Source organism: Haliotis rufescens, unplaced genomic scaffold (genome assembly GCF_023055435.1).
Source record: "Haliotis rufescens isolate VD_foot unplaced genomic scaffold, xgHalRufe1.0.p SCAF_3, whole genome shotgun sequence".
In the NCBI taxonomy this organism is placed as follows: Eukaryota; Metazoa; Mollusca; class Gastropoda; order Lepetellida; family Haliotidae; genus Haliotis; species Haliotis rufescens.
The window spans coordinates 37,410,477-37,432,520 of NW_025964001.1; the positions used below are offsets into that span (position 1 = coordinate 37,410,477).

At 38.6% G+C, this 22,044-nt stretch overlaps 2 protein-coding genes across 2 annotated transcripts; one reads left to right on the forward strand and one right to left on the reverse strand.

Moving 5' to 3' along the window:
* Positions 1 to 1,352: 1,352 nt before the first annotated feature.
* Positions 1,353 to 11,304, reverse strand: LOC124118741. The gene is made up of 9 exons (XM_046480990.2): positions 10,994 to 11,304; positions 10,403 to 10,564; positions 9,468 to 9,550; positions 9,124 to 9,251; positions 8,235 to 8,320; positions 7,201 to 7,228; positions 4,894 to 6,563; positions 4,020 to 4,118; positions 1,353 to 3,699 (listed from the first exon to the last, which is right to left on the reverse strand). The coding sequence occupies exons 1-9, from the start codon at positions 11,175 to 11,177 to the stop codon at positions 3,578 to 3,580; spliced, it is 2,562 nt and encodes an 853-aa protein (XP_046336946.2). The 5' UTR covers positions 11,178 to 11,304; the 3' UTR covers positions 1,353 to 3,577.
* Positions 11,305 to 11,515: 211 nt separating this feature from the next.
* LOC124118724 (CDAN1-interacting nuclease 1-like) lies at positions 11,516 to 21,872 on the forward strand. Its single transcript, XM_046480968.2, has 11 exons — positions 11,516 to 11,695; positions 12,698 to 12,743; positions 14,144 to 14,208; positions 15,604 to 15,661; positions 15,959 to 16,034; positions 16,761 to 16,840; positions 17,432 to 17,481; positions 17,928 to 17,995; positions 19,298 to 19,363; positions 20,298 to 20,403; positions 21,604 to 21,872. The coding sequence occupies exons 1-11, from the start codon at positions 11,604 to 11,606 to the stop codon at positions 21,758 to 21,760; spliced, it is 864 nt and encodes a 287-aa protein (XP_046336924.2). The 5' UTR covers positions 11,516 to 11,603; the 3' UTR covers positions 21,761 to 21,872.
* The last annotated feature ends 172 nt before the right edge of the window (positions 21,873 to 22,044 follow it).

The window sequence follows — 22,044 nt, forward strand, 5'->3', positions numbered from 1 at the left end:
TTCAAAAATGATTCTGTAACATGAAAACAGAAGTTCCTTGATTAAAGTGATCACATCGGATGTTTGTTTCAGCTTTCTGAGTGAGTGAGTATGGTTTTACGCCGCTTTTAGCAATATTCCAGCAATATCACGGCGGGGAACACCAGAAATGGGCTTCACACATTGTACCCATGTCGGGAATCGAACCCGGGTCTTCGGCGTGACGAGTGAACGCTTTAACCACTGGGCTACCCGACCGCCCTCAGCTTTCAGAACTAAGAGTCATCACTACCCTTATAATCGACAGGATAAAATAGATATTATTAGACGAGCATGTTTCTGTAACGTAAATATATGTTAGGAACACGAATTGTATTTTGCAAGCCTTTGGCGAGCATAATACAAATTTTATATTCCTGATATGATATTTATGATAGGGAAAATCATCAGGTTATTCATTTCTTCATCATGTCATTCCCAAAATAACCTTAGAAACCGGACATGAATACACTGTTGAGTGATTCACCCATCACGATATGCAGACATGGTTGTCTGCAGAAACACCAACACAATGGGAAACATCTATACGTACTGGGAATGTTAGTGAAACATTTATTGATCAGGCAGACATTGCATCGATGTATGGAGCTAAAAAGTAGTTTCTGATGGGGTACCTCAATTGTATATTTATTGGATTGTGAAACAAAGTTTATTGGATTGGTTTAACACACTGGTAACTCTATCCTTTATATTACAAAACTATGTATTAGTTTTAATTATTAATTTTTGGCATTTCAAAGAAAATACCAGTAAATCCTGATCCATTATTCATATTTGTATGCCTTCCTCATCTTGCCATAAAACAAAAATAAATATGACCTGGCCTCAATAAATATTGAGATGGTTATCAATAACAATGTTATTTTTTATCAATTTGTATTTTCAAATTCATCTTTCTCTTTAGGTACAAGACTCTTGAACAACTGTTGTGGTTTCTTTACATTGGCAACAGTTATGCAAGAAATAGCTTTGTATGTCAAGCCTGTGCTGTAGTGGTTACGTTATGAAAGGATTGGGAGGAGACCTATGACACCTTGATGCTCAAAGAAGGTCTCAGGAGACAATGGAGCACAAGCACCTGTCTCGATACTGCATAAGAGTATTTGTGGCATAGATTTAGTGAAAATATCTCCTCTGTAATCATTTTTTGTAATCATCAAGATTTTGTTTGCTTTGTTTGTTGTTTAACGCCACACTCAGCAATATTCCAGCTTTATGACGGCGGTCTGTAAATAAAGGAGTCTGGACCAGACAATCTAGTGATTGACGTGATGAGCATCGATCAACGCAATTGGGATATGATGAAATGCATCAACCAAGTCAACGAACCTGACCACCCGATCCCGTTAGTCGCCTCTTACGACAAGCATAGTTTCCCTTTGAGGCAAGCATGGGTTTGCTGGAGACCTATTCTAACCAGGATCTTCTTGGGTCCATGATAAGAAGCTTTATCACTGTAGATATAATACAGAGCAAATAATTTCACAAGGTCAGTTAATACCAATATATATTCCATTGGTGGATTAACCTGCAGTCATCAGTCTGTGCTTTCACTGCTGCAGCTTGCTCATGTGCACAGGTGTGGCAGAGAGAAGCCATATGTTCAGTGCTGGTATAGACACTGTATGGGTTCAAGGTCAGTACAGACAACTCAAGGACTCTTGGAAACCATGTAATCTCATTTGAGACAGACATGATTTCATCTTGTACAGACAAACCTTATCAACATCATCTGGTACAGACAACCCATATTGTCATATCTGGTACAGACAAGCCATGTGGTCTCGTCCGATACAGACAAGCCATGTGGTTATATCTGGTACAGACAACCCAATTGGTCTCATCTGGTACAGACAACCCATATTGTCATATCTGGTACAGACAAGCCATGTGGTCTCGTCCGATACAGACAAGCCATGTGGCCATATTTGGAACAAGTAGCCATGTGATCAGATCTGGACTGACCAACATGGTTTTATTTGGAACACACTAGCTATGTGATCACAGACAACCTATGTGGTCTCAACTGGTTCAGACAAGCCCTGTGGTCTCATCTGGTTCAGACAAGCCATGTGGTCTCATCTAGAACAGACAAGCCATGTGGTCTCATCTGGAACAGACAAGCCATGTGGTCTCATCTGTAACAGGCAAGCCATGTGGTCTCATCTGTAACAGACAAGCCATGTGGTCTCATCTGTAACAGACAAGCAATGTGGTCTCATCTGGAACAGACAAGCAATGTGGTCTCATCTGGAACAGACAAGCCATGTGGTCACATCTGGAACAGACAAGCCACGTGGTCACATCTGGAACAGACAAGCCATGTGGTCTCATCTAGAACAGACAAGCCATGCGGTCTCATCTGGTTCAGACAAGCCATGTGGTCTCATCTAGAACAGACAAGCCATGTGGTCTCATCTGGAACAGACAAGCCATGTGGTCTCATCTGTAACAGGCAAGCCATGTGGTCTCATCTGTAACTGACAAGCCATGTGGTCTCATCTGTAACAGACAAGCAATGTGGTCTCATCTGGAACAGACAAGCAATGTGGTCTCATCTGGAACAGACAAGCCATGTGGTCACATCTGGAACAGACAAGCCACGTGGTCACATCTGGAACAGACAAGCAATGTGGTCTCATCTGGAACAGACAAGCCATGCGGTCTCATCTGGAACAGACAAGCCATGTGGTCTCATCTGGAACAGACAAGCCATGTGGTTTCATCTAGAACAGACAAGCCATGAGGTCTCATCTAGAACAGACAACCAATGTGGTCTCATCTAGAACAGACAAGCCATGTGGTCGCATCTGTAACAGACAAGTCATGTGGTCTCATCTGGAACAGACAACCAATGTGGTCTCATCTAGAACAGACAAGCCATGTGGTCTCATCTGGAACAGACAAGCCATGTGGTCTCATCTGGAACAGACAAGCCAAGTGGACTCATCTGTAACAGACAAGCTATGTGGTCTCATCTAGAACAGACAACCAATGTGGTCTCATCTGGAATAGACAAGCCATGTGGTCTCATCTGTAACAGACAAGCCATGTGGTCTCTTCTAGAACAGACATCCAATGTGGTCTCATCTGGAACAGACAAGCCATGTGGTCTTATCTGGAACAGATAAGGCATGTGGTCTCATCGGTAACAGACAACCCATGTGGTCTCATCTGTAACAGACAACCCATGTGGTATCATGTGGTACACACAAGCCATGATGAAATCTAGTACAAACAAACCTTTGAGGTCTGAAAAGCAACCAGATGCTCCAGTCTGTCAGTCATATGGTATGGTCTTTATCAATAATAATGTGAAGAACAATCTTAGAAAGATGCTTGGCATAGCTAGAGTAAAGTTCCTCATGGCTTCCTATTGACTGTCCCATCATCCCAACACATGGCAGCCAGGCTTGATTCTCCTCACTGCATACAGGACTACAGCTGGGTAGTTCTTCCATTGACAGTCCTGCTGCTTTGGCATCTTATCACTGATATTTCACATGGAAACCATTCTGGTTTCAACGTCATCCTTTCTTCAGGTTTTCAGCTTCTGCTTTCTTTTTGCAATTGCTGCTAACCTCTTCTGTTCAATCTCATCAGGGGAGCAGCTGATTTTATCATCATTTGTCTCTAATTTAGGTTGTTGAGTTGCCTCATCTAAAATAGTAAGCATGGTTTGTGAACATCAGAATCAGAGATCATCAGAATCTACACATTGCATGGCAGTATTACCTATAAAAAGGTGATAGAATTTTGGTGCCTATAAATCTCCTCAGGTTTTATTTTAAGCTAAGCCATTAAACATTTGAGGCCATTGCTATCAATATATCAAGGATGAATTGTCGAGAAAAGCAAATATCAGAATGAACAACATTTGGGATACTGAGGCTGCTGAGAACGCTACATAAAGATATTTGAGAGAGTACCATTTCTGGGTGTCCAGTGCTAGTAAAGCTTTAGAGATATACTTTACTTACATTCCACCTCTTCCAGCATGGCAATTATCTGGGACTCAAACAGAGCATCATCCTTTAGGAACGAGTCATCCTCCAGTAACGTCTGAGTGCTCAGCAGATCTAAAATAATCAGTTTGAAAGTTCATGCAAATAGTTCTATGAGAATAAGATCACATTATCATAATCATTGCTTATACTGGGAGAGTGATGCTGTGTAATGCTGCAGTCAGCAGCATATCAGCCATATCATTGCGGACTGTAAATAATCACATCTGGAAGAGGCAAACCAGTGACTGAAAGCATGAGCAAAAACACTTTGCATGACCATCCAATGTTCTTTTGCCATGTCGGACTCAGAACCTATTCTTCCCTTGGGGACTAAGGGGACTAAGTGCCTCTTTCCAAACTTGGTCTATCCATCATAATATGGGTCCAGTGTCAATGATCCCTATGAAAACTATTTCCAGAATAGCAAATGAAGCAAGGCAGTGTTCTACAGTAAAAGGGTCTTGTGGACTACTACGCTATTTGAATCTAGGGCCCCCTTAGTCTTTAACTTTGGACATTGGGGTTATGACAATGATCCTTTGGCTTTTATGCTTAATTTTGAACATTGCATGGATTAGCAGATCGGATTCTTAAGCTTCCGGATTCAACATGTTCAAACTTGATGGTACTTCAATTTTGCCTATGACAAACCTACTTTCTATTTGGTCTTCATCTATTTAACAGTAAGTAAGTGTAAGAGTTTATATTTTGATGCAGTCACATCAAATATTTTACCAATGTCGTGGTTAGACTATAGCATTTATACACAACTCTTGCTTTCAGTCAAATCCACTTGCACAACTGCAAGGTTACTTTCTCCAGATATCAACAATGTTCTTCTACTAACCTTCTGTGGGGCCAGGTTTGTTGTCAGCCATGGCATTAGATCTCTGTGATGTCTGCGGTCTTAACACGGAACTGTTCATGGCCCCACTCTTCACTACTGCCGGTTTGGATGACGATGCACTTGCAGACACAGTGCTAACCACTGGCTGTTTTGTCTTTAACACAGTTGTATTGGACAGATTATTAGAAGAACTGGTACTGTTGCTGACACATGCACTTGTTTTCTTTGGAGCGGCAGACCGAAAGCTGTACCTGCTTTGAGTACTAGACTGGCTTGAAGAGGTCTTCCCAGGTGGAAAATATGTTTTAGTCAAGTTTGGGGCAGCACATTTGGAAGCTCCATTTGTTACTGGAACAAGATTGCTTGAGTGTTTGGGAGAGCGTTTTGAAGCTACTTGTTTAGTTGAAACATTATTTGTCAACTTTTGATGTGGAAATGTGTCACAGTTTCTTTTTGGTAATGTACTAACGCTTAATGTTTGTGCTCTTTTAGAGTCCAAACACTTTGCATCATTGGAATGTTTTGTAGTGTTTTCACTTACAATTGTCTCATTAATGCTGAAATCACAGTCAGAATCAAAGAAATCAGCATATTCTTCAAAGGACTTATCAGACACAACCTTGGCAACAGGGGCTGTATTCACTTGACTTTCCAAAACTTCATCTGGCTCAGCTAATTGTTTTAGAATTTCATCAGACCAACTAGTGTCAAGATTACTCCTCTTATAGCTGGGTCTAGGAGAAACCTTTTTGTTGGCAGGAAAAGTATTTTGTGGAGGAGCTGCTCCCTTAGGCATTTGTCCAGCTAGTTTCACTGTGGACTGTCTGTTACAGTTGCTCACGACATTAGATGCACTTGGAACACTCTTGGCTGCTGTCTGTCCCCGAAACAAGGAACTCTGAGCCCCACTACCACAAGTGGCAGGTTTAGAGACAGGAGCATGTGATGCACCTCTTCCAGAAAAGCTGCTGGTCTTCCTCCAGGGAGATTTGCTGCTGGTAGAGCCATTGCTTGCTTTGTCTGATTCGGCTTCTGTATTCTTTGATTCATACCCTGAGAAACTACTGTGCTTTCTGAAAGGACTTGTAGATCTTCTGGACACTCTCTCAGAGTTCTTATCACCCATTGTGGAAAAGCCACATGAAACTTGTCTACTATAGACCACATTGTTGTTTTCATTTATGTGTGTCTTACCACTCAGATTATGTTCATTATTAGAGAGGCCATTCTGATTAAGTGTGGACACTCCAGACGTGCTCTTTTTACCATGAGTCAAGATATTTGACCTTGTTGCACAGGTTGGGGGAATAACATCATTGCAACAGGACTCTTTCTCCCATTCTGGAGATGCAGCACATCTTTTTGTCTTATTCTTGGGCTGGTCTAACACTGGTGACATCTGTTTGCGTTTGCCTGCAAAGAGTGATGGTGTGAAGCGAGCAATCTTCTCCACTGGGAGTTGAGTTGCTTGAAGGATGAAGGAGTTGTCTTCAAAGAGTTCGTCATCACTCCACAGATCTTCCTCCTCATCCAACAAAGCCTGGGCTGCATCTTTTGGCAAGAGACTGGACTCCCCGATCGTGTGGGCAGGATTTAAATTATTTAATCTTCTTTGAGACTTGAGAACATTTTTGTTTTGATCCTCACTGTCAGTAGAAGACTTGCTGGACCTAACGACAGAGATCATATATTTATTAACACAGTTGACACTTGTTGTTACAGGATTGTAATGTGTGTGTTTCAATTAGCAGACTGAATAGCTGTCAGGCAAACAGTTCCAGTCTTGTAAAATGATCAAATTATCTATGAAAAGTAACTCAAGTGACCCAGTATATGTATATAGTTTATGGGTTTCTAAATTACATGATTCTATTTATCAGGAATCAAAAGATGCTAAATATAACACATGTCTGAGACCAAACAGAAAGACCTAGTTATCCTTTTTCCTTGTTAAATACTTAATAAACACCAAATATTTGATATTTTCTTTTACTCGTGAGTGAGTGGGATTGGTTTAATGACTCTTTGAACAGCTTAATGTGAGAGGAGGAAAGCTTGAAGTGATGCAGGTCTCAGACATTTACCACTTTTGTTTAACCCATGAAGACGGGTATGGTGCTGACAAACCTAGAAACATAATCAGGGGTGAACCGGGATTCAAAACCATAATCACAGGTTTCTGGCATGCCTAGGGGAGGCAACTCTGCACAGCGAATTGCGGCGCCTTAGGCATCTGGGCCAAACATGCCCTACTTATACTTTGGACAATCCTCCTGACAAAACACACAAGGATAAGAAAATACAAACCTTTGATTTTCTCTCTCATTTTCTTCATCTGAAAATGAAATGAAACATACTTTAATGCACATGAAAGAAACTATACTTCCTTGAAAAGAAACATTTACTGTGAAGGAGTATGTGCACTCAGGAACATTTAGGCTATATGACTGCAGTCTGTAAATAATCTAGTTTGGACAAGACAATCCAGTGATCGATATTCTGAGCAACAATCCACACCATGGTGATACAACGAACGCACCAAGCCTGTCCACCCAATCCATTAAGTCACCTCTTATGACCAGTCAAACATTTCCTAGATTTCTAGGGAAGTTGAAAGAGAGACAATATTGATTGTTTTTATATAAAGTTCCAAGGATCAATACATGTCTCTACAAACAAGGTGTATTTTGAGATAACCAGTAAGATTGTGAAGTACTTACCATGCGAACTAGAGATATTGATAATTTTAATTCCATCCTGCCTATAGATATTATTAACATCATAACTTGATATTGATGTACAACTATGAGGTCATGGACAATTGCAAAGCATCAACAGAGGAGTTTGATCAGTACATTACTCCTTTACACATGCAGACACTAATCGTATGTCAATCAAGTGTAGTCAGTATTAGCATGGGGAGTGAGTGAGTGAGTGAGTTGGGTTTAATGCCGCTTTTAACAGTATTCCAGTTATATCGCAGCTTGTCAGCTTAATAAGGGAGGAAAGCCCGAAGTGATGCAGGTGTCAGACGTTTACCACTTCGGTGAAACCCACGAGCACGGGTATGGTGCTGACAAACCTAGAAACATAATCGGGACGAACCTGGATTCGAACCCACAATCATAGGTTTCTGGTGTGCCCAAGGGACGCAACTCTGCGCAGCGAATCGCGGCGCCTTAGACGACTGGGCCACCCATGCCCCCTAGTATTAGCATGGAAATGATAAACAATTGAGAAATCGGTAAGAACACTAAACATGAATATGATTGTGTTACAAATACAAATGCTGCTTGGAGTTGCTCTCAGGGTGAGTTACCTCACTGGACATTCTCACATACCATCAAGTCTGTTTAAACACTGGTGGAGATTACTGAGAACATCATCAAATTTCTGAACATTTGATCTCTTCTTTTTCTTCACACCACTGAAAAAAACATGGTGGAACATCAACACAACATATGCTACATATATACGCAATATATTGAAAGACAGAATGATAAATGAATAAAACTGCTAACAGATTAACTTGTGATATGAAAAAATCAGGTGTTCTTTAACTCCTTTTGAGAACTAAGACAAAATTGTTGTTGTTGCATTAAGTGTTTAAAAGGTCGCCTTCTGCCTAGGCAATTTCGGCTGACCTGTCCCTCTTTGGGACTCCTGTGTGTGAGAAGGGTACACATATCTATTGTGAGTTCGGTGTTCACATAATTTCTGTTTTTGCATTGATATGATTTCTATTTTATCCTTGGCTGCTCTGTTTATATACGTTCGAGCAGCTGTCCATCTCTCAAAATTGTTATGGATGAGAAGTATATATAGGGCATGCACGGAAAAGAACAGGCTCACAGACAACATCCTGCCCACCATCTTGACACAAAGGTTTTTTTCTGATTGTTGTTTAATGCCACACACAGCAATATTCCAGCTATATGACTGTGGTCTGTAAATAATCGAGTCTGGTCCAGACAATCCATTGATTGACATGCACATCGATCTATGCAACTGGGATGCGATGACATGCATCAACAAAGTCAGCGAGTCTGACCACCCCAACCAATTTACAGGCCCCTTTCATTGGGGGGAAAAGAAGACTGATAAGGCCCATCTTCGAAAGTTGGAAGGTATGCTTGTATTCCACAAGTATTACCAGTAAAATTCACATATATATGAAGTAAAGAGTTGAGATGCCTAATTAATTTCTTGACTACAAAATACAATTCATACCGTTTAAATCTGTGGTTGCCCTTAAAGATTTGTCCTTCAAAAGGCATGTTATGGCTGGTAGCTTTATTGGCTTGGAGCCAGGAGCATAACAGAGGTGGAGTGCTGGACATTGTCTCAAACTCTTCACCCTGAAAACACAACATATGCTGGTTATTCAACTATTAGTGTTACACAAGAATAAGAAATACACAGAATCATTCAAGCGGGGACATTACTTGCAACTTACAAATACTACTGACGACTGATCAACAGATTTTTACCTTTATCAGACACAGAGATAGGGTTAATATTATGTACACATACTATGAGAAGCAGCAAATGATCCTGGAAGAAAGGAATCTTACATTTGCACCAACAGCTGGGGCCAGCCTGCATACAATATCTGACAAGTCATCCTTGTCTTGTAGAGATCCGGGTTTTCTATGAACTGGAAACAGAAGGATGCAAAATGCAATAAAATTCAACAGCTACAAGAACATGAAAATAATGTGAAGGATCGAGTGACAAAGAATCCGTATTCTCTTGACAATATTACAAACAGTCTGGACAAAAAGCTGATTTCTTCTTGCCTGCAATGCTTTGAGCGTAGTTGGCCTCAGACTGGGGAGTGAGAAGGTTCAGGGTAGTGTTGAGGATGCAGTTTGTACAGACGACATGCAAGATTAGTTTTATTGGACAGCAAACTTCTCAGACAATGTTGTCACCAATTCCCTTAACCATGTTAACATGGTAAATACTAGTGTTAACAGCTTGAACAATCAAATCAGTCAAGAAAGCAAGGCAGCATTCATTTAAGGTTGTATGTCGTAGTAACACTTCCAACAAAAGCACACATTTCTCAGAATCAGAATGATAAGCATCCTTTACTTCACATATGTCTTTGATATGTGTCAATGAACTTAAAAGTTTGGCCATGCAAAACAGGAAATAAACATGATAAAGCAATGAATGTCAGTGAAGTATTAGTGTGGGGCAAATTGTTCTGTTTGGGCAGTTGTAACCTTGCACTGTAGATGTTTTGATGTCATGAAAATGGTTAATCAGATTCAAATCCTTAACAGGCAGTCCAAAAGTGAATTTTACTTGTCTTGGGCTAGCTGATTTGTTTTAATCTCAAACCCTGGTCAATAAAATACTCTTGAAAAAATCCAGTGCAGACAATGTTCCCGGCTTGTGACCTTAGAATATCATCCGCTGATCAACACGAGCAAGTCAACATGGTCAAACTTCAAGGAAACTATGATTTTTGTTATGTTATTGGATTATTAGCTGAACGTACCTCTCTTCAGATGCTTATATGCATCTGGTGATGTATGATCCCATCGAACATCCAGTTGAGAGTCTGCTGCTTGTGATGATAGAAATTCATCTCGGAAATACCCTTTCATCCGAAGACCAGTTGGCGTATCACGCAGAGCAAGGGAGATGTCATCATCAGTATCTGACGTTTTGGCAAAATAGATACAAATCATAAATAACAAACAAGACTTAAACACAATGTGCTCAAAGCAGACAACTGAAGTTAAACAATTCTCTTCCACTACCCACTGGCTAGAATGTTATTTCTTTAGTCAAACATAAACAACAAAAATCATGTTGCTTATTTTTATGATTGGAACATTAATTTCAATGCACATATTCAGTTTTGTATGCTTATGTCACATACCACTATATACAAGTATTTTAGGAACATCAAACAAACATTGTAGTCTTTTAACAAGTGTGACATACATTCAAAGGAGGGCCTACTGTCAAAGTTATAGGCCTAGACATTTCTAAATAAACTTACATGGATCGGACGTCAGAAAAATGAGAGATAGTCAATTATGAACATACAACATTGAATTATAAGATTCCAAAAATTAATTACCACTTAATGTTGTATCATTACACGTCCTCGTTGACTGTTTAGCTGGAGTAGATGTTGTCACAAAAGTGAGCGTCTCGTCAGCTCGTCTAGACAGGTGCTTTCCTGTCCAACTATCTGAAGACTTGTTTCCACTTTCCACGGCATTTGAAGCCTTGTTAGATCTCGTTAATCGTTTACCTCGCATGATTTACATTTTGTGTCATGTACAAATACGTAGGTGTGTTGTTTTTACAAGGTTTATCGCAAATCAGCAAGAAATATTGCGAAAATATGACAGATTACGGTGTTGAATCTCTTCCTCCATGTTTTGTTTTTCCCTCTATATGAAAACGAGGCTCTGTTTTAATGATGTTCGCCCAGAATATTTTATAGTCATCAATATGTTTTATATTAATAAATGAAGCATGTATTAAATCTAATTTATCGACATAGCTTTTCTACAACGTATTTGTTATTTTAGGAGTATATTTTATTACGATTAACCATGTGAAAAGAAATCAATTATTGTATGTGCGAGATCATCATGTCAAAATGGCGTAGCCGGGAAAAATGAAAACAAGATGTTTGAAGACACCGATATTTAACAACTAAATCTGCACAAAAGATAAACATGAAATTAGAATTGTACAATGAAATTGTCAAAGCAATCCCCGTTAATACTTCTCGAGGTTATCTTTCGCAAGTTGCAGCAAGGTTCCCAGGGTAGGCTTAATTGATAATATAATGTTGATGTTTACGATGGCAATAGACTACAAATGGATGCAGAACACACAACTCAGAAAGATAGTCTGAGAAGAACAGGATTTCAGATTGTTCCATAATTGGTAGATGGGTTTTATTGCAAAAAAAGAAGAAATAAAGTTGGTAGAAAAACATTTTTTTGCCAAGAATAGAATCTAGATCATTTTGATAACATTGGTGTCTGCAAACCAGATTTCGTTCGCGAAACGGCACTACCATATATATTATGGTGAGTGGTAAAACATTCATGCATGGATTATTTTGTGGACATTTGTGATATAACAGTTGCTTTCCTCCTTAGGCTATTTAGATGATTGAAAACAACAAGTCTTTTTCAGTAAATTTTAACTTTATTTGATTACAATAGTTTATGTTTATACGATATTATTGATAACACAATTTTCATATCGATAATCAATAATATTTCTTCCCATCGACAATAATTCAGAATATCAATCTTTTTTAACCAGCCCTCATTTCATACTATAAGCTGAACCAATAACAGTCATGTGTTACCATGGTTACAGGGAGATATCTAGGATTCCACACGAAGGTGTTTGTGGCAGGCATATTTTGGGGGGAAACATGTCCAAAATTAGGGTTTTTCTCAAAGTTCTTAATTGTATGAAAAAATGTAAAATATTAAAGACAACCTGTGGAATAAAGGTTACAGTTTTAGTTAAGCAGGACCAAAGATCCAAGTGAAGTCACTTCATGGCACCTTGTCTGTTGTCATCTGTCCATCAGCCTGTTCATTAACTTCTCCAAAGAAGTGACATAAGACAAGAAGCAGAACACATTCAAACGAATCTATAGCTTTAGCTGAAGTCAAAATGAGATGACGGCGTTGTTACAGCAATGCCATATGTAATTTACCTGTCTGAAGGGAGCACTCTGTCTAGCAGCATTATTTTCTGACATGGAATATTAATGGAATTTTATCTACATAATATTATTTTCCAGAGTTCCAAAAAAGACTATAGGAAGCATCTTATCTCAAGAATACCAGGTTTGTAGTACTTAGTTACTAAAATTGTGAACATGTTCTTTCAGCAACTTGGCCCAGTTGTCTAAGGCGCTGCAATTCGGTGTGCAGAGTTGCATCCCTTGGGCACACCAGAAACATATGATTGTGGGTTCGAATCCTGGTTCGCCCTAATTATGTTTCTAGGTTTGTAAGCACCATACCCGTGCTTGTGGGTTTCACCAAAGTGGTTAAACGTCCGAGCCCGTCACTTCGGGCTTTCCTCCCACATTAAGCTGACACGCTGTGATATAACTGGAATAATGTTAAAAGCCGTGTTAAACCAAACTCACTCACTTACTCTTTCAGTATGTACTACAGTAAGCTGGCTTTCATTTATTGTTGAACTATCATGATATAGGCATGATAGGGAAACCCATTTTTGAGGTTTACATAATAACTGACAAACTTGACTCAGCTGGCTTATCCCAGATTGAACACTGTTATTTATTTCAAAGTTGTCTGCTCAATATGGTGTCTTGATATGATATGTGTCATGTGAGGCTGGGACGAGTCCAAATTACTACCCAGGTACCCGACACCCTATTACCCGTCCCTACTCGTGTACCAGTTGTAGGTCTTAAGGGTTGGGTACAAAATGTCTGAATGGGAATTGTTTTACTGCAGCCCTGGCAATAACTATTTAGATACACATATAAAATGATCTGACACTGAAGTTGACTGAAACTATCTTTACACAAGGATCTGAAAGTAAGAATGAATGAATGCAGTCAGAAAGGAATGTGAATATTAGAGATTTATTGTGTAATCATAGACTTTTATTGTTATTATCATTAAACAGTATATCATGTGACTAATCTCGGTCTGGGTAGTCCTGTCGGTACCGGGTCCTACTCAGTACCCTCTCAACCCGAGTACCTGAGTTACCCGTTCCATCCCTAGTATCATGATACAGAGAGGATGCAGCACAAATGGACCAATTGGACTTGTGATTGCATACATAGCCCAGATGACGAAAAAAAAAATATATTCAGAATTGATGAAAATACTACAACAATGCAGTGATGCAATGAAATTTACTGTGAACATCCAAAATACTGGCAGCATTCTGATAGATCTGTCTCATATCATTCCATGCATTGTTCTGTTGTTTGTTCCCAAGACAGTTTTGTGATGCTACAGTTGATCAAAACCTTATGTTTCATCATGCTTCAATGTATTGGTTAGTTGTCCCACCCTTATCTAATGACTACATATTTTTGGCCATTCGCACAAATAATGTAATATGTGCATTGCAGTGTTTTTTTTGTGGCTTGACAATACCAAACAGTCTGTGTGTCTTTGAGAATGTGATCAATCAACATTTATAGAAGCAATGGCTACCAGAAGAACATATGTTTAACCGTATTGAATGTACATTACAGAGGAAGACGAGGAAGAGCCACCATTACCACTCCAACCAAGATGCTCTTGAACATGACTACAGCGTGTATGTGTTTTACAAATAAATAGTTTTTGGTTGAATGATTCTCAATCTCATTAAAATCAGATCTAAGTTCTACCGCTAAACAAAGATCTGAGGACATCCTATTAGGGGTCACGTCAGACCGACCTTTCATCCGACCAATCAGAGCGACTCTTACCAAATCATGAAAGTGACAGTCGGAATGTGATTTCTAATCATGCAACCAAGAAAACTTTACACACAGGGTATTCCGAACGATAGTTATGGGTTAAACGACTGAATCCATACAATCTAGACCATCTATTAGCCATTCCTGAATGTCCTTTTGTTCAGGTTTCCAATTTGTAACCGATAATTTGTCAAAATATGTTTCGAAGCGTAGTCGCCAATTTGAAATTAGTGCCGTAAAGCACGAGAAAGCACCCTTCTGATTGGTCAATCCATTGGTCGGTCAAAGTTTGCGCAAGGTCAGTCTGACGTGACCCATAATGGGATGTCTTCAGATCTTTGTTTAGCGATAGCGAGAACTTAGATCTGATTTTAATGAGATTGAATGATTCTATTAAGACAATAAGGAGTGTAATGAATGATAGAACTATCGATGCAATACCAATTTGACAAGGCCAAATGGAAATGCATTGATGGCAAAATATAAAAGTAAACTTTGGTGATGTGCTGTGTTATTGACAGTACGGAGGCACGTATGGCCCAGTTGTTTAAGGCATCGCAAATCCCTGTGCAGAGTTGCACCCCTTGGTTGCTAGAAACCTATGATTGTGGATTTGAATTCTATGTTTGTCAGCACCATACCCATGCTTGTGGTTTCACCAAAGTGGTAAATGTCTAGGATGTGCATCACTTCGGGCTTTCCTCCCACATCAAGCTGACACTGGTTGATGTAACTGGATTAATGTTCAAAGTGGCGTTAATCCCAACTTACTCAAAAGTAAAAGAAATTGTTGACAGTACTGATATTATTGACATTATTGATGTTACTGGCAGTATTGACATTATTGATGTTACTGGCAGTATTGACAGTATTGATGTTACTGGCAGTATTGACAGTATTGATGTATGAAAGAAATGAAATCTATACTGGCAATCATAACATGTCGCTTTCAAACTGATTAAGATTGTTAGGCTTGTTTGAAATAACTCTTTGGTTCCCCAAACCATGCATGCAGGAAAACAACACATTTATTCAAAGTTCGACACTTTTTTGGTAGCAACATGAACAAAATAAAACAAATGTATATTTATTTAGCTTTTCCAGAAAAAATGGAAAATTGAATCATAACAAGGTGTGTATTGAGTATGAATTTTCAAACTTAAAGTTTGTTTTTGGGCTTTGCATCTACCCTGATTGGTCCAAATTAATAAGACTTCTGAAATATTTGTGTGTAAAATATATCATTGCAGTTACCTGACAGGAGTGGAGGCCAAACAGGAGCACATTCTTCTGACACTGGCAGACACGGTAAGTGAGGGATGTGGGTGGGATCAGATAGTCATCTTTGTAAAATCTATCACTGTATCAATGTCGTTTTCTATGAACTGTGTGGTGTAGAAGCCTAGTGGTTTAAGCATTTGGATCCCAGTTAGGTTCCCCACATCATCATGATCATGTGACTTGATTACTATGTGTGAAGCATATTTGTGGTGTCCCCTGCCATGATATGGTTCTGATATTGTTAAGGTGATGTCAAACCTACTCACTCAAGATCCTTAGAAGTGGTTTTCTGATGATGACTCTCTTCACGATCTTTCATTACAGACTGATCAGAATGCGTCAATGTTAGCCCGCAGAATTCTTGACAAATATTTGGCCGAACAAAATGGAGGAAAGAGTGGTAAATATTTACAAAGCCATATATTTAGCTGATTATGTTGACAGGTTAGTGAGCTTGTCAAGGTATGTTTATCAGGCACCGGCACTGGGAGCATCAGGATCTGTAAACATCTCTTTAACATCATAGAAATGAGGAGAGGTTGTCATTGATTCTGTGATTGTTTGGTGTCTGACTTAATGATAAATTCATTCTTTTATTCTTGTTTTACTTTGACTTGAATAAACAGATGACTTATAATGCTATTTGATCGTTTGATATCTTGTAGGGGAGACAACTCTTCAACGTGTGCTCATTGAATCTAAGAAACTTATGCCACGTTCATTGATAGAAGCAACTAGATGTGAATAAATATTAAATTTTGATCGCTTATTGTACATTACTACTGATTTGTCTTTTGGAAAAGTAAATTACTATTGTATTGATATGGATTCTTTGGGTGACATTTGAGACTGTTAGAAAAGTATGATGACATGAAATCAGGTGAGCTGCAATGCCACGACAGTCTACCACATTCATGTGCATAAACCTTACTCTTCAGTATCTGAATGTGTGGTATAAGTTGTCAACTCAAGAAATATATTCAATGTTTTTATGCATTTATGAAAACAATCATCATGAGCTAATAAAATTGATTGATGATCATGAAATGTTTATTCTGGAAAATAGTTATTCTTATTTTGTATGTGGTGTTGAAGAGTGTTTATGTAAAGAAATTTGTGTGTTCAGTTCACAAGAGCATCGTGAGTAGCATGATTAAGGACCCCAACCTGATTGATGACCCAGTACTGGCCAGGGAAGTGTTCGAAGTATGTATTTATACACTGCGTCAAGTTCATCCTTGATTGGAAGAAAGCCAGGGATTTATCTCGACCTGCTCAGAGGCAAATATTCCAAGTCTTTCATAAAATGACAGTATAAATTCCCAATCTGAATATGGAAAATGCCAAATCCTGAGAATTTTTGAAAATAAGAACATTAAAGTATTTCTAGTTTGAAAAATATCCTGTTTTCCCTACTTGCTGCCAAAGACACTTAGTTTGGAATCCTAGATAAATCCCTGACAGCAGTTTCAAATGATGAAACGAATCTAATTAAATTTTGTTTTCAAATGATTTTCAGAAATCATCACTTGTTTAGAGGATAAGGCACCATGGGTATTCTGGAATAGAATAGGGCCCCCATATTTGGAGCAAGCGCCAACTTAAATGGGTTTACCAGCTGGCTTATTCTCAGTCAGTTTTTAAATTTGGTACCAACTTTGATGTATAAGGGATTGTGAGATTTGTCAATTTCTTATAAAATTTCAACATCAAACACAGTGTCATTATTTAGTCTAACTATAGAAACATGGGACCAACATGACAGAGGATCTGTCAATGCTGTTTTCTATCTTCCAGTGTATTGTGTGTGATGACTACTATGGACCATACGTGGAAAGTATCAAGCGGTATCCTTCACCGGTTTGGTAAGGAGTGGCCCCACCACACTGGAGTTACCTCCCTTGGTGCAACTTAAACATCTCGCACTTTGTCATTTGTGGAACTTGTGAAGATAATCTTTCATTTTCGTGAAGAGATACTTTGGTTTGGTGGTGGTCAAAGTATGTCAATAGGTGAGGGAAAGTAAATTATTTAGAGTTTACTATTGTGAGCAGTGGGTAATAGATATATGAGCAAATTTGTACATTTGATAGACAATAGACATTTGAGTTCATTTACATGGCATACACTAATGCTTTCAAAGAAAACTAACTAATGTGACTAGATGTGACTTTTGTAGCAGTTAAATATTCGAAATGTATTACAATGACTAGTTCCATTTAACATCTTTATGTAAATTGATTTGAGATAAAACACATGGTTTGACAGAAGTTGTGATCCTTGATTTGTAAAGTTCTGTTGGCCATGAATACGAATTCAAGCTGACAAAGACTCTGGATGAGCTCGGCCTGTCCTACATTGGTAAGATTCTTCTTTTGTCTTTGTAACTGCTGCGTAGTTGAATTTCCAGTTGTACACTACACTTCTGTCCTGACCCCAGCAAATGTATGTTCAGTTATTAGAGTACTGGTATTTGGCCATAGATTCTACCGTGACAGTAAAGTTGTCATTGTCTCAGACAGTATGTCAAGACCATGACTTATGTTTGTGGTAGAGCAGCCAGAAAACAAATGTTTTGTGACTAATTAGTCATTATGTCTACCAGTAAATATCAAGCAAATTCTACCTTTAATATGAATTTGAAATAAAAATTTCCAAAAAGGTACATTGGATTCTATTTTTTTATACACATTTACTCAAATTGTAAATTTCAGTTATTTAGTGTTGTCTGTTGTCAGTTCACATGCCCTGCATGTCAGCACTAGATACAATGTTTGTCAGTACTATATACAATGTTTGTTAGTACTAGATACAATGTTTGTCAGTACTAGATACAATGTTTGTCAGTACTGGATACAATGTTTGTCAGTACTAGATACAATGCTTGTCAGTACTATATTCAATGTTTGTTAGTACTAGATACAATGTTTGTCGGTACTAGATACAATGTTTGTCAGTACTGGATACAATGTTTGTCAGAACTAGATACAATGCTTGTCAGTACTATATACAATGCTTGTCAGTACTGGATACAATGTTTGTTAGTACTAGATTAGAATGTTTGTCAGTACTAGAAACAATGTTTGTCAGTACTGGATAGAATGTTTGCCAGTACTAGATACAATGTTTGTCAGTACTGGATACAATGTTTGTCAGTGCTATATACAATTTTTGTTAGTACTATATACAATGTTTGTTAGTACTAGATACAATGTTTGACAGTACTGGATACAATGTTTGTCAGTACTGGATACAATGTTTGTCAGAACTAGATACAATGCTTGTCAGTACTATATACAATGCTTGTCTGTACTAGATACAATGTTTGTTAGTACTAGATAAAATGTTTGTCAGTACTAGAAACAATGTTTGTCAGTACTGGATAGAATGTTTGCCAGTACTAGATACAATGTTTGTCAGTACTGAATACAATGTTTGTCAGTGCTATATACAATTTTTGTTAGTACTATATACAATGTTTGTTAGTACTAGATACAATGTTTGACAGTACTGGATACAATGTTTGTCAGTACTGGATACAATGTTTGTCAGTACTATATACAATGCTTGTCAGTACTATATACAATGTTTGTTAGTACCAGATACATTGTTTGTCAGTACTGGATACAATGTTTGTCAGTAGAATGTTTGCCTTGTTTACAGAGGAGGACCAGATGCGGGAACGAGGCTATGACAAAACTCCTGATGTCAAACTGGAGATTCCAATAGGTAAATCTTTACTCATCTGTCCTCATGTTTGAACCCCGGGCAAAGAATAGGTTCTCAGAACTCAATACTTGTCATAATAGCTGAATAAGGTATCGGTGAATACAACATGTGACCTGGCTGTAGTTGCTGATGTATGTTGTGGCTAGTTGCTGATGTAAGTTGTGGCTAGTTGTTGATATATGTTGTGGCTAGTTGCTGATGTAAGTTGTGGCTAGTTGCTGATGTATGTTGTGGCTAGTTGCTGATGTATGTTGTGGCTAGTTGCTGATGTAAGTTGTGGCTAGTTGCTGATGTATGTTGTGGCTAGTTGCTGACGTATGTTGTGGCTAGTTGCTGATGTATGTTGTGGCTAGTTGCTGATGTATGTTGTGGCTAGTTGCTGATGTATGTTGTGGCTAGTTGCTGATGTATGTTGTGGCTAGTTGCTAATGTATGTTGTGGCTAGTTGCTGATGTATGTTGTGGCTAGTTGCCAAAAGAAATTAAAATTCTGCAGTCCTTTTTTGTAAATTCTTCAACCACATTTTGATAATTCTGCACACAGCTCTGAAAACTTTAAAGCTTAGTTTTCATGAATTAACTAGTTTAGCACCTGAAAGACTTGTGGCAGGCATTTTCCTCCATGGCTAGAAAAGCTTATTGAAGTGAATCTGGAGAACGAGTGTATACTTACAGACATGCACTTTTGGTAACAGTAAGCAATAATACAAATGTCAACTTCACATCTGTAGTGTATGTGACCAACTCTGCGGCAGATAAATGCAAATTCTTCATGTGATTTTCTGCAACACAGTTACATTTCTCCACTGAGTGGGCATTTCTGCACAATATTTTGCGGCCGCAGAATACAGTGATGACTGATTTACAGGCTTCATAGTCTGGAAAGCCTCTGCATATACAATTACCAATGGAATGTGACATATATATATTTCCAGCTGTTGATGGACATATTGTGAACTGGGTGGAGAGTAAGGCATCGTTTGGGGATGAGATGAGTCATCGAGGTTACCTCAAGGACCAGTTCTGGGCCTACTGGAATCGGTATGTTAATCATCTGTAGTGAAAATCATGCTATTACTAGTAATTCCTCAACTTGATGTGCTGGTTCATGTCAATAGGATCATTTTGATAGGACAGCTTGTGTTCAAATGAATGTGATAGATGATTGTCTGCCCTCTTCTTCTCAGGGCTTGGGCAGAAGAGGCAAGGCTGGCCCAGTCATCTTTGGCGCTCATATTTGCTGTTCTCTCCTCTAGGAATGCCAGAAACCTGTGATCATGGCTTCTGACCCATCTACCTGAGGCAAGGGTGATAACTGTCAATTAAAGTCCAGTTTCCAGTTAATGCCCTTGCCTCAGGAAGATGGCCAAAAACCTGTGACCATGGGTTCAGGTCTGTCTGCACCTATTCTACTCCGGAATCTTCACGGGGCATATCCATTGGGAAAACTGCCCCTTGTACTGGTTGAGGTCACTCACTTTGCTTGATTGTTTGAACAGATCTTAACAATTTGGTCAGAATAGAACCCCAGTATCTCATGCTTGTTGTAAGAGCTTCCTTAATGGGGAACAGGCTCACTGACATGGCAGGTAAAATGGGGAACAGGCTCACTGACATGGCAGGTAAAATGGGGAACATGCTTATTGACATGACATATTAAAATTGGGACCAGGCTCACTGACATGGTAGATTAAAATGGGGAACATCCTCACTGACATGGAAGATTGTGTGTCATTGCTTGCTCCTTCCAGTTACTAATTTACCTGATCCAGATGATTACCATGATATAGCTTGAATATTGCTGACTAGGATGTAAAACAATATTCACACGCTATTTAACACAGGAGAGAAAACATTGTTTGGGTCCTCCTCAGTCTTGTGGTGAACCTGACCTTGTTATTGAGCATCCTATCCACAACAGAAAAAACCCAAAACATTTGTCTTTAATTTCTTTCTTCTTTTGCATTCATTCCCACTGGAGAATTAAAAAAATATCATACAATTACGTAGTCTCAAGCTGTCAGCCTCCCTGCCTACTAAGGGACACGATGTACAGAATGCACCTTGGGAAAGCTTGGGACCATGTATACTAGAATTTCTGTATTTATTTTTCTTGTTAGATTTAAGGCAAATATTGTGTGAAAATGTTCAGTTTGTTTTGAAATGCATATTATTTTTGTTTATATTTTAATTGTTGCGATTACACTCTATTATTAGCTTTCTATTGTCCATGTTTCCTAGATTTGGCCCCGGCATGGTGATCTACTGGTTTGGATTTATTGACGAACTTGATGTGAACCAGGATAAAGGAATTATTCTGAGGGACAGTTTCCCCGAAAACATTGTTAAAATGAACCCTCTCCTCAAACAGGAAGTCACTGGGCAGGGAAAGAGCTGAGAGTTATCTCCCTTAGGAAATGTACCTGTGATGGATTGGAGTGACAACTTACTGTTACATACTTGCTGAAATAGATATTGGATTATTACATTTGATAAAGTATAGAAATATTTATAGTTTTATTTAACTAGTTTTACTGTAAACCCAGACGTAAATTTACTTCTCAATGATTGAGATGAAAAGGAAAATTTGTTTTGTTATATATTTAAAAACATACTTTGTTATTGTGATAAGCACAAAAGAAGTGAAAACACTACTTGTAAAACATTGGTGTTTTATTAATT